At 37.1% G+C, this 12346-nt stretch overlaps 4 protein-coding genes across 5 annotated transcripts; 2 read left to right on the forward strand and 2 right to left on the reverse strand.

Annotated features, from left to right (window-relative positions):
- Positions 1-673: 673 nt before the first annotated feature.
- LOC117997112 (RNA-binding protein 45-like) lies at positions 674-2745 on the forward strand. The gene has a single exon (XM_034985279.2). It carries the CDS (start codon positions 976-978, stop codon positions 2491-2493), a length of 1518 nt encoding a protein of 505 aa, XP_034841170.1. The 5' UTR covers positions 674-975; the 3' UTR covers positions 2494-2745.
- On the reverse strand, positions 2739-4789 carry LOC117996825 (uncharacterized). Its single transcript, XM_069498419.1, has 2 exons — positions 4099-4789; positions 2739-3815 (listed from the first exon to the last, which is right to left on the reverse strand). The coding sequence occupies exons 1-2, from the start codon at positions 4633-4635 to the stop codon at positions 3663-3665; spliced, it is 690 nt and encodes a 229-aa protein (XP_069354520.1). The 5' UTR covers positions 4636-4789; the 3' UTR covers positions 2739-3662.
- An 841-nt stretch (positions 4790-5630) lies between these two features.
- LOC117996933 (uncharacterized) lies at positions 5631-9821 on the forward strand. 2 transcript variants are annotated; one of them, XM_069498420.1, is made up of 5 exons: positions 5631-6111; positions 6323-6484; positions 7483-7576; positions 8112-8189; positions 8906-9821. In XM_069498420.1, the coding sequence occupies exons 1-5, from the start codon at positions 5905-5907 to the stop codon at positions 9142-9144; spliced, it is 780 nt and encodes a 259-aa protein (XP_069354521.1). In that variant the 5' UTR covers positions 5631-5904; the 3' UTR covers positions 9145-9821. The 2 variants fall into 2 exon arrangements, with proteins under 2 accessions (XP_069354521.1, XP_034840967.1); XM_034985076.2 differs by having other exon boundaries at positions 5632-6111; positions 6323-6514.
- Positions 9603-12116, reverse strand: LOC117996934 (U3 small nucleolar ribonucleoprotein protein IMP3). Its single transcript, XM_034985078.2, has 4 exons — positions 11807-12116; positions 11517-11728; positions 10568-10743; positions 9603-9707 (listed from the first exon to the last, which is right to left on the reverse strand). Exons 1-4 carry the CDS (start codon positions 11941-11943, stop codon positions 9684-9686), a joined length of 549 nt encoding a protein of 182 aa, XP_034840969.1. The 5' UTR covers positions 11944-12116; the 3' UTR covers positions 9603-9683.
- Positions 12117-12346: the final 230 nt, after the last annotated feature.

Raw genomic sequence — 12346 nt, forward strand, 5'->3', positions numbered from 1 at the left:
CCACAGACTCCACATAGACTGTCATAGACAAGGTTAGATAGAGTTGGGCTGGATATGAAGAACTTGGTCATAACCTTTTTTTTTTTTTTTTTTTTTTCTTCTTATGGCTTTACTGGTCATAACTTGGCCATTCATAAAATTATACTTGTCGAACTCTTTTCAGTCTGTGGTTACGACTAGAAAAGAAAGCCAGAGCCGTTCAAAAAAAAAAAAAAAAAAAGATTGAAGTGTGCTGTGAGCGTAGATAGAATAATAGGTAGATGTAAGTACTGTGTAACCGCGTATGAGATAGCGATAGCACGACGTAACGATGAATAACACGACAATAATTATTACCATTGTTTAGTAGTCAATTTGTATTAACCGATCAACAATATTTGTATTAAACGTTTTTTATGTAAAAACAAGTAAATAACTCACGAGAAATACAATTAAATGCGAATGCGAATGAGAAAGCAAACGTTCCTGCATCTACCTTTATTACTCTATCTACGCTCTGAGGCTCTTGCTGTGCTGTGCTCTTTGGCAAAAAAATGGCTGCCGCCAAGTGCCCAAATGTATTCTGTACCTACCTTTTATTTCTGGTCGGTGTTCTGTACCAAGCATTTGCCAAGTGCAGTAGGTATCCTGTATCCCTATTAATCTGTGGTGCAGTGCACAGACCAATAACATATCGGTGCAGTGTGGTGCAGTGCAATATATCGTGTGACCGTGTTTGCAGTTTTTAATTATTTTAAAAAGAATTGGAATTTATGTTGTATTTCAGGACGACGGATTGGATAATTTCATATATATTAAGACAAGAATTAAATACTAATACTTAACTAGACTAAATTAAAATCGACCAATATTGTAATTTTTAACTGTACACGACTAGAGGACTAGGTGGAAATTATGAAACGAGCGTGACGATTGACCGTGTTGTTTGACTAGAACGCTGACCAGACCGAACTTATCTGAATTATTTACAGCAAAATGATGAATATGAATAATATGCGTGGTGTCGAACGCAAGGAAGAAACACCCCCATACTCGAGGTTATTCGTGGTATGTAGTAAACAATTGAAAAAAGACGACCTGAGAGAAAGATTTGAGACCTTTGGTGCTATCGAAGATCTGTATATACCGAAAGATCGCAACACGGGGGAGTCCAAAGGTGTTGCATACGTCAAATATCTTAAAACCTCTTCAGCAGCTGCAGCTATCCAAGACTTGCATCAGAAAGTGTTTAGTCCGGATAACAAGCCCATGAAAGTCATGATAGCAGTTAATAAGAATGAGAGCCCTTCGCAGAGCGAGAATGAGGACAAGTACAGACGTCTCTTCATAAAAGTTCCCAGAGACATCACAGAGTCGGAAGTGAGACAACACTTTTCAGCTTTTGGTCACGTTGACCACGTTCGCTTGCAGAGAGACAAGGTGACAGATGCATGCAAAGGGTTCGCCTATGTGCAGTATGCATCATTTTATGATGCTGCCAAAGCTTTTGAAGAATGTGATAGAAAATATAAACCTGTATTTGCTACACCCCGTGAAGACTTGAAACGTAGTCGAAACAGTGTTGAAATGTGGAACGAAAACAATGACAATTTTAATAACTTCAATGGACCTAAGTATGCCCAAAATAATGACAGGAACATTATGTCTAGAACAGATTGTATCGCTCAAGATATTCGAAATAACTCCCTGTCTACTGACTTGCAAGAATTTAACAACATCGCTGTAGTGTGCAGTCCTCAAGTGCCACAGAAGTACATCAGCAAATTATTTTCAATTGTGCCAGGAATGGCGCAATGCCAGTACTCGGTGGACACATACAATGGGATATCCAAAGCCTTGATCACATATGAAACATCCAATTCAGCTGCTTATGCATTGGAAAAATTAAACAACTTTGAGTTTCCATCTGGGGAGATTATCACCGTAAAGCCAGATAAGAACCCTTTGAGCAAGGCTGCTGACGATCTAACAGATATGGTCAATAGCTTTAAAAATGCTGTTGATTCTGGTACTCCAGATTTGATGCAGTTGGCTAATGTCATTGCTCGTGCATCTTCTCTGATCAAATCTGTGACTCTGACCACAGGTCACTCGGAGTCGCATGTTGCACGGTCTAATGACTTGGACTGCAATGTCACATTGCCCCCACCTATGCCAATGGCAGACTTCAACAGCAAGGTTGCTCAAAGGTTGTTCATTATTTGCAAGCCTCAACCTCCCCCCATATCCATATTGCAGGATGTATTTTGCCGGTTTGGAGATCTCATTCAAGTTTCCACCATTCCTAATAAGACTTTTGGATTTGTTAAGTATGCTTCAGAGAAATCGGCACGAGAGGCCATAAATACCTTAAACGGTGCTATAGTGAGTGGTATTCGACTAAAAGTTATAGAAGCCGATGAAAAGCCAGGGAAAGACGAGAGGGTTGCTGAATCAGGTGACCAGAATACTGACTATGATATGGACAGCAAGCGAATGAAACTTGATGACTGAGACCCTTGATCTTATAAGTAGACTTAAGACTTAATAAATTGTTTACTAGACTTGTGTGCAGGACTACAATTGTTTTCAATAATTTATTAAAAAAAAACTTCACACCTTTATTTATCTTTGTTTTCTCCAATTGCATTATGTTAACTTTTCTTAATGATTTTTTGTTAGGTATCTCATCAAGTTATCATTTTTATCATAGTAATTAAACTAATCATTGATAAGTAAGTAATAAATAAATAAAATAGTTTAAAATTAAAACTGGCTTTATTATTTCCTATTTTACCCATTCAACATTTCTAATATAATAAGTAATTAAATATTATGTACTACTCTATCTTACTTAAACATTCAAGTAATTATACTATTATAAAACATGAATTACAACTTGCTAATTCAAAATATGAGAATATCACAGCAGGGGATTCCCTAATGGTCGAAAATAATTTCAATCTTTATGTAATCTGTTGATAAGTTAGTATTTTAGTTAAATTGAGACAGTAGGTATGCTATAAACTTGTGGCTAATTCTGTTGTAGAAAGATCTCTAAAATGACAGGTCTAAATATGCTCTCTTTCATAATGCTCCCTGGGGAAAGGGTTAGCACAAGATTTACACCCATTAATTTAGTTTAGATGTACAGCAGAATTAGGCACAATGTGTTCTATAATAAACAGGTGGTGAATTTATTTGACTGCTCAGCTATCCTAGTGGAACTTAACAGGCTCAAAAGGGCTAGAACCCAGAGCCATAAAACCAGTTAAAAAACCCCAGCCTTAACTAGAACAAAAAATATACACCTGACTGTATTATTTAAATTTAGAATTAAGTAAGGTAGGTATATTTAGATTTAGGTAAATCTTAGAAATAGTAATATAGCCTACACATATTTAATTGAATTACAGACTATTTCCTACATGTTAAGGAATATAAGAGACTAGCGGATGCCCGCGACTTCGTCTGCGTGGATTTACGTTTTTCAAAATCCCACGGGAACTCTTTCGGGAATTTTCCGGGATAAAAAGTAGCCTCTGTGTTAATCCAGGGTATAATCTATCTTCATTCCAAATTTCAGCCAAATCCCTCTAGTAGTTTTTGCGTGAAGGAGTAACAAACAAACATACACACACACATACAAACTTTCGCCTTTATAATATTAGTCGGGATTCATCTTAAGTTCTATTTTGTAATAAGTAAATAGCTTCATTGACACTGCTAATCAACTTATTGATCAGATTATCATAGAGCATGGCAGTGCTGTTGTCCAACTGGTTTGCCATCCCTTTATTGTTTACCTTTGCCAGCTTTGTCTTACTTTGTACCACCTAAAACAAAAGTATGGATTATTTTTGGAATTCGTATGAAATTATTGTAAGTTGCATATTAACATAAATTACTGGATTGCAAAAGATCTTAGATTGGATTTGTGATTTTTAAAAATTTGTTGCAGAATGCAGGGATAGCCCAACTTCTATACACATAGTGGAAAATAGTAAGTTACATTTAAAAAAAAATTAAGGGACAAAATCTTAGGGCAGATTAATAGCAAAGGATCTCAATATAAGTCTTGTTTAAAATGTTATTTTTAAAATTTAATGAATTACTTACCTGTGTAAAATTATTGACATCCTCACATAGTTGGGCCAACTTCATTTCTAATACTGTATTTCTGTTATTACCATTTGCTCTATTTAATTTAATATTCGCCAAACGCTTTGAGAATTCATCCAAGCTTGCAGCATACTGTTCCAAATTTAAATTCTCATTTCGCCTATCAGAATGCTCATATTGATTTTCTGAGGGTGCGGCTATATTTTTTCTTAACTCTTCCGCCTCCTTTTTTAAACCGATTAATTCCGCTTCGATGTCAACGTTAACCTCTTCTACCATATCCGGCATTAACAGCCGGGGCCCATCCGCAGCAAGATACTGTCCCAATTGCTCCCGTCTCAACTCGACGTTAACCGGCGCCCGATTCTCCCCGTTTGGAATGTTGCTGAAAATACTTTTGATCTCCAACATCAACCTCTGGGAGTCTTCTAGTTCCTTGTCCAGATCCTCAGTCATTTTTTGAAGCTCCTCCAGTTTGACCATTGACTGGAGATATTGAGATAATGCTTCGGTGTTGTTTTTGTGTACACTCATTTTCACTTGCAGCAATTGTCTGGAATCTAAACAAGCTAATCAGAGAAATATCAATATTATCAACCACTAGAATGAAAAATTTGTCCGGAATTTACAAGAATCTAAAATTCTAAATCGCGAAACAAAAATCAATATCGGGACCAAAGATTAAAGCCTTGGCCCTTGACCACAGACATAATACTATTTTCTAAAAAGCTTTCTAAAGCCGGCTCCTCACAGTCGGCCAACAGTCCAACAAACGCCAATAGTGTGGAGCCGATCAAAAGCGAACGGCGAGCGAGTGGCGAAATCCATTGCGCCCGTTTGGTGCAGCCGCACGCCATAAAACAAAAATTAAATTGAATCCTTAATATCGCTATCGCGATTGCAACGATTTTGGTCTGGTGGGCTTCGGCCGTGGCTAGTTACCTCCCTACTGGCAAAGCCGTGCCACTAAGCGCTTTAGCGTTCCAGTACGATGCCGTGTAGTAACCAAAGGGGCATGGTTTTATACAAACTGCCATACCCTTTCCAGGTTAGCCCGCTTCCATCTTCTAGACTGCATCATCACTAAACTTACCACCAAGTGAGATTGCAGTCAAGGGCTAACTTATATAGCTAAAAAAACGTGATTATCGACATTTTGGTGGCACGGACCTATTTATAATCCGACTAAATCGAACAACTATGGTAATCACAGGTATTTATTCTGAAGGTAAGTCCAGGGACCACAGACTAATATTATATAGGGACCAAGGGACTGACATTGACATTAAAAAAAACGTAAACACAGAAAAATATCAAAATATCTTGAAGTTGTTTTGTATTACAAATTGAACAATTTGTTATTTAAATGTCCATTATACATAGGTATCTAAAATTTTTCTTTTCTCTTGCTCATTGCTGTTAGAGTCTATTTCATAGATTAATATGTATACCTGTCTATTTGGAGTGAATTCGTGTTTTTGTGTGTACACCAAAGTACTCTGTGGTGTACACCTTTATTTCTGGTCGGTGGTGTACACTCAAAAAGCATCCGGCGATTCGAAAGTACTTGTAAAAGTTTATTTGAATAAAAAAGATTTTTTTATATTTTTTATTAGGTATAGTATGTAAAAACATGTACTACAAGCATTAAATCTCTATATATAAAAATGAATCGCTGAATGTGTTGCTGATCGCAAATCTCAAGAACAGCTGAACCGATTTCGCTAATTCTTTTTTCATAATATTTCTTGAAGTAGGTACGGGGATGGTTCTTACCGTTCTTACGGAGAGAAAAATTCCAACATGACTGACAATAGTTCTTCACGCCACGTCTCTTACGACCAAGTGAAAACAATAATAGATTTCATGGGGCAACATGTAGACTTTGCAACCGGCAGTTTACGTTCCTTGGAGGCACGGCATACTTCTAAAACTCTGTGGAATGAATTGACTAGGATGCTAAATAACTCTCGATCAGGGACTAAGAAGACTTCGGATGGTTGGAGTAAGGTTTGTCCAATCCATACTAATATTATAAATGCGAAAGTGTGTCTCTAAAATTTTATTGATGTTTCAAACTTTGCCAAAATCGTGGCCATGAAAAGGTAACAGAGTCAGACATACTTTCACATTTGTAACATTAGTATGAATTATTATAAAATAAGTCTATTTAGTTACGTAATACTGTTTTTGATTATGTTATTTCTGAATTTGTTTACAGTACTGGAGTGACTTCAAAAATAAGCTTAAAAATAAAGTAACTGTTCTGAAAAAGAAGAAAAGGTCTGGATCATCATCAAATAAAAACATAAAGCCGCTAACGAGGTTGGAGAAGAGGGCCCTGGTTATATTGGGCCCGCATTTTGAAAAGAAGATCTCAAAGGTCCCTACAGACCCCTCTAGTAATATTTCAGTGAGTTAAATAATGATTCTATTTCAGAGTCTGTAATATTTTAGTTTTTTAATTTACAGATTAGCCCTTGGCTTCAATCAGACCTGGCAAGTGACGATGCAGCCTAAGATGGAGCGCACTTGCCTAGAAGATGCCTATTCACTCTCAACTTGAAGGTACCCATATTATAATTGGAGGGGAAAACTGATGCTGGAAGGGTGTTCAAAATCTTAGCGGTGTTTAGTGCAACTGCACTAAACCAGGGCGTGCGGGTGCCAGCCGACACCTGCGATAAACATTCGCGGTGCATCGGGCGAACACATTGAACACTGTCAATCATGTGTAAATTGTACATAGTTATCCATACTAATATTATAAATGCGAAAGTGTGTCTGTCTGTCTGCTAGCTTTTCACGGCTCAACCCTTCAACCTATTTTGACGAAATTTGTTACAGAGATAGCTTGCATCCCGGGGAAGGACATAGGCTACTTTTTATTCCGGAAAAACAAAGAGTTCCCACGGGATTTTTAAAAACTAAATCCACGCGGACGAAGTCGCGGGCATTCTCTAGTTTAAAATATACCAGTGCCAGTAATTACAGTCTTTTTTATATACACATCACCAAGCGGTTTGGATTAGAAATGAGGAGGCATATCGTTTCGTACGTATCTTTGGAATTTCGACTATATATGGGTGCAGACCTTGGTGATGCCACGATATTATAAGATGGGAACTTTTTGATTTCCCAGGATAAAAAGTAGCCTATTTCACTCTCCAGGTCGTTAACTATACCCATGCAAAAAATCACGTCGATCCGTTCCTCCATAATAGTTTTTGATTTAACATGCAAAATGTCGAAAAAATACGACTGTAGTACAGAACACTCGGTGCGTGAGCCCGACTTGCACTTGGCCAGTTTTTTCATTATGCCATTTTTTGTAATTGAACAGCTGCTATAAATATGTATTAATTGTATATATTTTTGCAGAACTATCCACCGGAAGTGAAACTAGAGGGTAACAATGAAAATGGCCACAATTCTTTTGGCAACAATCTCAGTGAAAGTAGCGACAGACAATCAGGTAAGCATTTCTTACTTAGGTTCTATATTTTTTTCTGACAGATCACATGCTAAGAGTGCCAATTGAGAGGCACATTACACAATGGATGTCACGATATAACACTAAGAGAAAGAGAGCAAGGCAACTTAAAAGATGGTCTGACTTGAAAGAGGTTGCAGGACCTCTGTGGATGGGGACTGCGAGAAATAGACGGGACTAGAAAAGGTTGGCGGAGGCCTATGTGTCTACAGGACACACTGATTGAGAACCGCCGCTGGACAGATAACTGACTGACTTATCTATCAATGCACAGCTCAAACTACTGGATGGATCAGGCTGATGTTTAGCATGCAGAATGCAGATAGATATTATGATGTAGACATCCACTAAGAAAGGATTTTTGAAAAATCAACCCCTAATGGTGTGAAATCGGGGTTTGAAATTTGTGTAGTCCACGCGGGCGAAGTCGCTAGCATAAGCTAATTTAATTTTATGTCTATTTCTTTAATACTTTTTTTTTGAGATTCTATGAAACAGTTTATTTCGATTTTCACAGATGAAACTAATGATAGTGAAGACGATGCCGATGAATTTAATGATGACTTAGATGAAGATAGTGAGCCCATCCTTCACAGTAAGTATTTATACATAAAAACTTTTATCCTTTTTAACTTATTTCAAAATGTTATCCCTAAAATCCTGACTATTTGGCACAGCAATAGCTTGCTATCTTAGAAATGGTCTTTAATACGTTTCATTTTATCCCAGAAATCAACATTAAAGGGCCTGTTTCACAACTTCCAGATAAACTTTATCTAACAAATAAAGACATTATGATAACTTTTGTATTGGGAATCTGTAAAAATGCTTTTATCTGTTAGATAAAGCTTATATGGCAGTTGTGAGGGCCTATTCAAGCCTGACAAAAAATATAAAAAACTTGGTCTGGGGGCGCCACTAGTATATATGGTCTATGATCACGAAGTATATATGGTCTTGTTTAAATTAGTTCCATGGGTTTTCCACAATATCGTGAGGTGTTTTATTTTTCTGGTCATATTTTCTTACTAGCTGATGCCCGCGAACAAACAAACACATTTTCACAGTAGTACCCTTATTATAAATGCAAAGTGTGTTTGTTTGTTGGTTTGTCCTTCAATCACGTCGCAACGGTGCAACGGATTGACGTGATTTTTTGCATGGGTATAGATAAAGACGTAGAGAGTGACATAGGCTACTTTTATCCCGGAAAATCAATGACTTCCCACGGGATTTTAAAAAACCTAAATCCACGCGGACGAAGTCGCGGGCACCAGCTAGTTAATTAAAATAAGGGTACTGATATTACAGGTATATACCCGAAATGGTTGATAGAAATAGAGAAAAAACGCGCCGAAGCGGACCTGACTCGCGCAAAGGCCGAGGAACGGAGAGCTAATATAGCCGCAAAGAATTGTGAGGCTGCGATAGTCCAGGCGGAGGCTTTGAAGAAGTTAGCTGATGCAGCGGTCATGCAGGCGGAGGCACTTGCTAAAATAGCAGGGCTTATGGAGACCAGGGCACAGAGGCAAAATGTTTTGCCCATTTGATTGACCTTCCTCGATTGGTAACAGGCAGTTATTTGATGACCTCCCTTGCACAGTGGTAAGTACTGTGGTCTTATTAGTGGGAGGTCCCGGGTTCGATTCCTGGTAGGGGTTTGGAATTTTATAGTTTCTAAATTTCTGGTCTGGTCTGGTGAGACGCTTCGGCCGTGGCTAGTTACCACCCTACCGGCAAGCGATTTATAGTTCCGATATGATGCCATGTAGAAACCAAAGGGGTTTAATAAAAACTGCCATACAGCTTCCATCTTAGATTGCATCATCATTTACCACCAAGTGCGATTGCAGTTAAGGGTTAATTTGTATCTGAATAAATAATTTAAAAAATTATGGCCACTTAACAGCCTGACTGAGTTTTGATATAGCTTCTGTAACTTATTGCATAGCTTACAAGTATATTGTTATTCAAAAACTGTAAATAGAATACTACAAATAACAAAACATTCATTTAAGAAAGATTTATTTAATACCTTAATAATAATAATATGTACATAGAATCTTCCATACACCAATTTGTTTTAAACTCAAAGCATATCAAAATCGTCTCTCTGTAACAATAGAAATATAACATTATAAGTAGTGAACTTACAGATTATATTATAGGAATACTTTTAATTGTAAATAAGAAAGGAACAAGAGAAATAAACATTTTGATTTGCTAATTTATTTTTTTCCTTAAGAATCCTTGACCTAGGAACTTTGTAAGTCTAGGATCTATCAATCAATCCTGAATCCTGTACTATATAGATAAGTGTCCTGTAAGCATGTCTCTACGGTACTAGAGGGAGTTCAAGCATTATTTCATCCATGCCTGGGCCAGATCGCCTAGGCCATGCAGATTTGCTAACAGGTCTAAAACTTTACACTAATAAGTGTAGTGAAAACCATGTCACATGGCCAAGCATATGAATTTGTCTTTACTTAAAATATTAACTAAAACTTAACTTTTGTATTTTATAACACAATGTAATAGAGAGAGAGAGAGCCAGCGCGTGCGAGACCTCCGTTATTTTATAAAAACTGAATGTTTCTGTGAATAATGTCCATTTAACACAGGTAGGAACAATCGCTGACAATGAAGTTTGGATCATGGTGGATTTGAAATAGAAATAGAAATAGAAATAGTTTTTTATAGTTTAGTTAGGATTTGGGAGATAGCAGGTAATAAAGGTGTACAAAATCTTATATCAAAGTATAATGTAGACTTGTTTTAATATTTTCTTCGGAATAGTATTAGAAATCACGTCATGCATTGCCAGACACTTTGTGTCGTGGTGACCCCCAGTCAGACTGCTTTGAGTTTAAAAGTTTCAGAAACTTTCAGCTTTTATGAAATAACGAAGGTCTGGCACGCGCTGGCTCTTAGTCCATAATATGAAATGTTATAGTTTTAAAAAAATGTGCATACCATCTCATTGTACTCCATTACATGTTTCTTGATAGCTGAACCGTCTACCCAAGTGACGAAGTCTTCAAGAGACCTGGTCACCAAGAACGCAGGATCCTTTACAACTTCTGGCCCCACCCTGACGTGGCCTTGTTCAATGAATTTAGTCGCTTCTTTCAAGTTCTCTGACATTTTATCTGCAACATTAATTGTAAAAAGTTTAATAGTCTCACTTCCATCATCATACTCTTCACTAGCTGATGCCCGCGACTTCGTACGCGTGGATTTAGGTTTTTAAAAATCCAGTTGGAACTCAATGATTTTCCAGGATAAAAAGTAACCTACGTCACTCTCCAGGTCTTTATTTATACCCATGCAAAAAATCACGTCAATCCATTGTACCGTTGCGACGTGATTGAAGGACAAACCAACAAACAAACACACTTTCGCATGTATAATAAGGGTACTGATTGCCAATTTTTTTTTTTTGCCATAACCAATTTCATCTACACTGATATTATAAAGAGGTAAAGTTTGGATTATTATCATGAATATTATTATTAAATATTAATACTATTATGTGACTGACTGACTAATCTATCAATGTCACAGCTCAACCTACTGAACGGATCGGGCTGAAATTTGGCATGCAAATGGCTATTATGACCTAGGCATCTGCTAAGACAGGATTTTTCAAAATTTAACCCCTATAGGGGTTTGAAATTTGTATAGTCCATGCAGTCGCGGGCATAAGCTAGTTATTTACAATAGACTAAGCAGCTTTCGCTTGTGCGTGCTTATATATCATAACTGCCTCGAGTTTCCCAAATGTTTGTGCAATCTAGAATGTGGTAATCTAGTCTGCACTGACACTGGGCCAACATAGTGGCCTAAACCTTTCTCATTCTGAGAGGAATCACGTGCTCAGTGGGTACCTATTGTACAAAAATACTAACTGAGTGAAACATACTTCTTTGCATAACAACTGGCAGTCTTCTCCTACAAAAAGAACTGGCTGATACATTGCTCGCAAGTGCCAAATCCCATCTGGTCGGAATGAGCCCCATTTGATACAACTTTTCCAATAGCTGTGCACTTGCTTCAGTTCTAAATTCAGTGTTAGCATCCAGGTCTTTTATTTTGTTTGTAAGCTCTCTGATCTCTCTAGATAATTTATTATATCTGTAAATAGGGTAAAGATTTGGGTAGAATAACCAGACCGATTTAGATAAACTGGATAAAAACTTAGGAAATACGTACTTAGTATAATCTTCACGCTTTTGAATGTAGAATCTTTTCATAACTTTGACCTCATTTAAATTATTATCAACTTTCCATGAGATAAAGTCTACTTTTTTGAGCAGTTTTTGCTCATGAAACTTTAATTTTCGCACCATTTTTTCTTTTCAAATGTAACTTAAAAATAAAAAAATCAATAACGTTCAAGTGTCGAACTAATTTTCTGAAAAAAAACCTTCACTTTATTTTAGATACTTGATAGTAATAACACGAGCAAGTTCTTTTTAAATTATTTATTTTAATAACACCAAAACAGCAGCACACCGCGTGCCAGATTCACAGAACACATTTCCAGATTACGTCTGTTCCACAGAGTACATTGAATATAGGGTTAGTGCCTTAGTGTCTATGCTTAGTGGTCTGTTCACTTGCTGTTCACACGTCTGTTGGTCTGTTGATCTGTGGTGCACACCACAGACCCACACCACAAATTGACATTGTCATTTTTTTTACAGCCGTGACATAGACCTTTGATACTATTTTTTCAAATGCTTTTATAGC

Source organism: Maniola hyperantus, chromosome 4 (assembly GCF_902806685.2).
Source record: "Maniola hyperantus chromosome 4, iAphHyp1.2, whole genome shotgun sequence".
Taxonomy (NCBI): domain Eukaryota; kingdom Metazoa; phylum Arthropoda; class Insecta; order Lepidoptera; family Nymphalidae; genus Maniola; species Maniola hyperantus.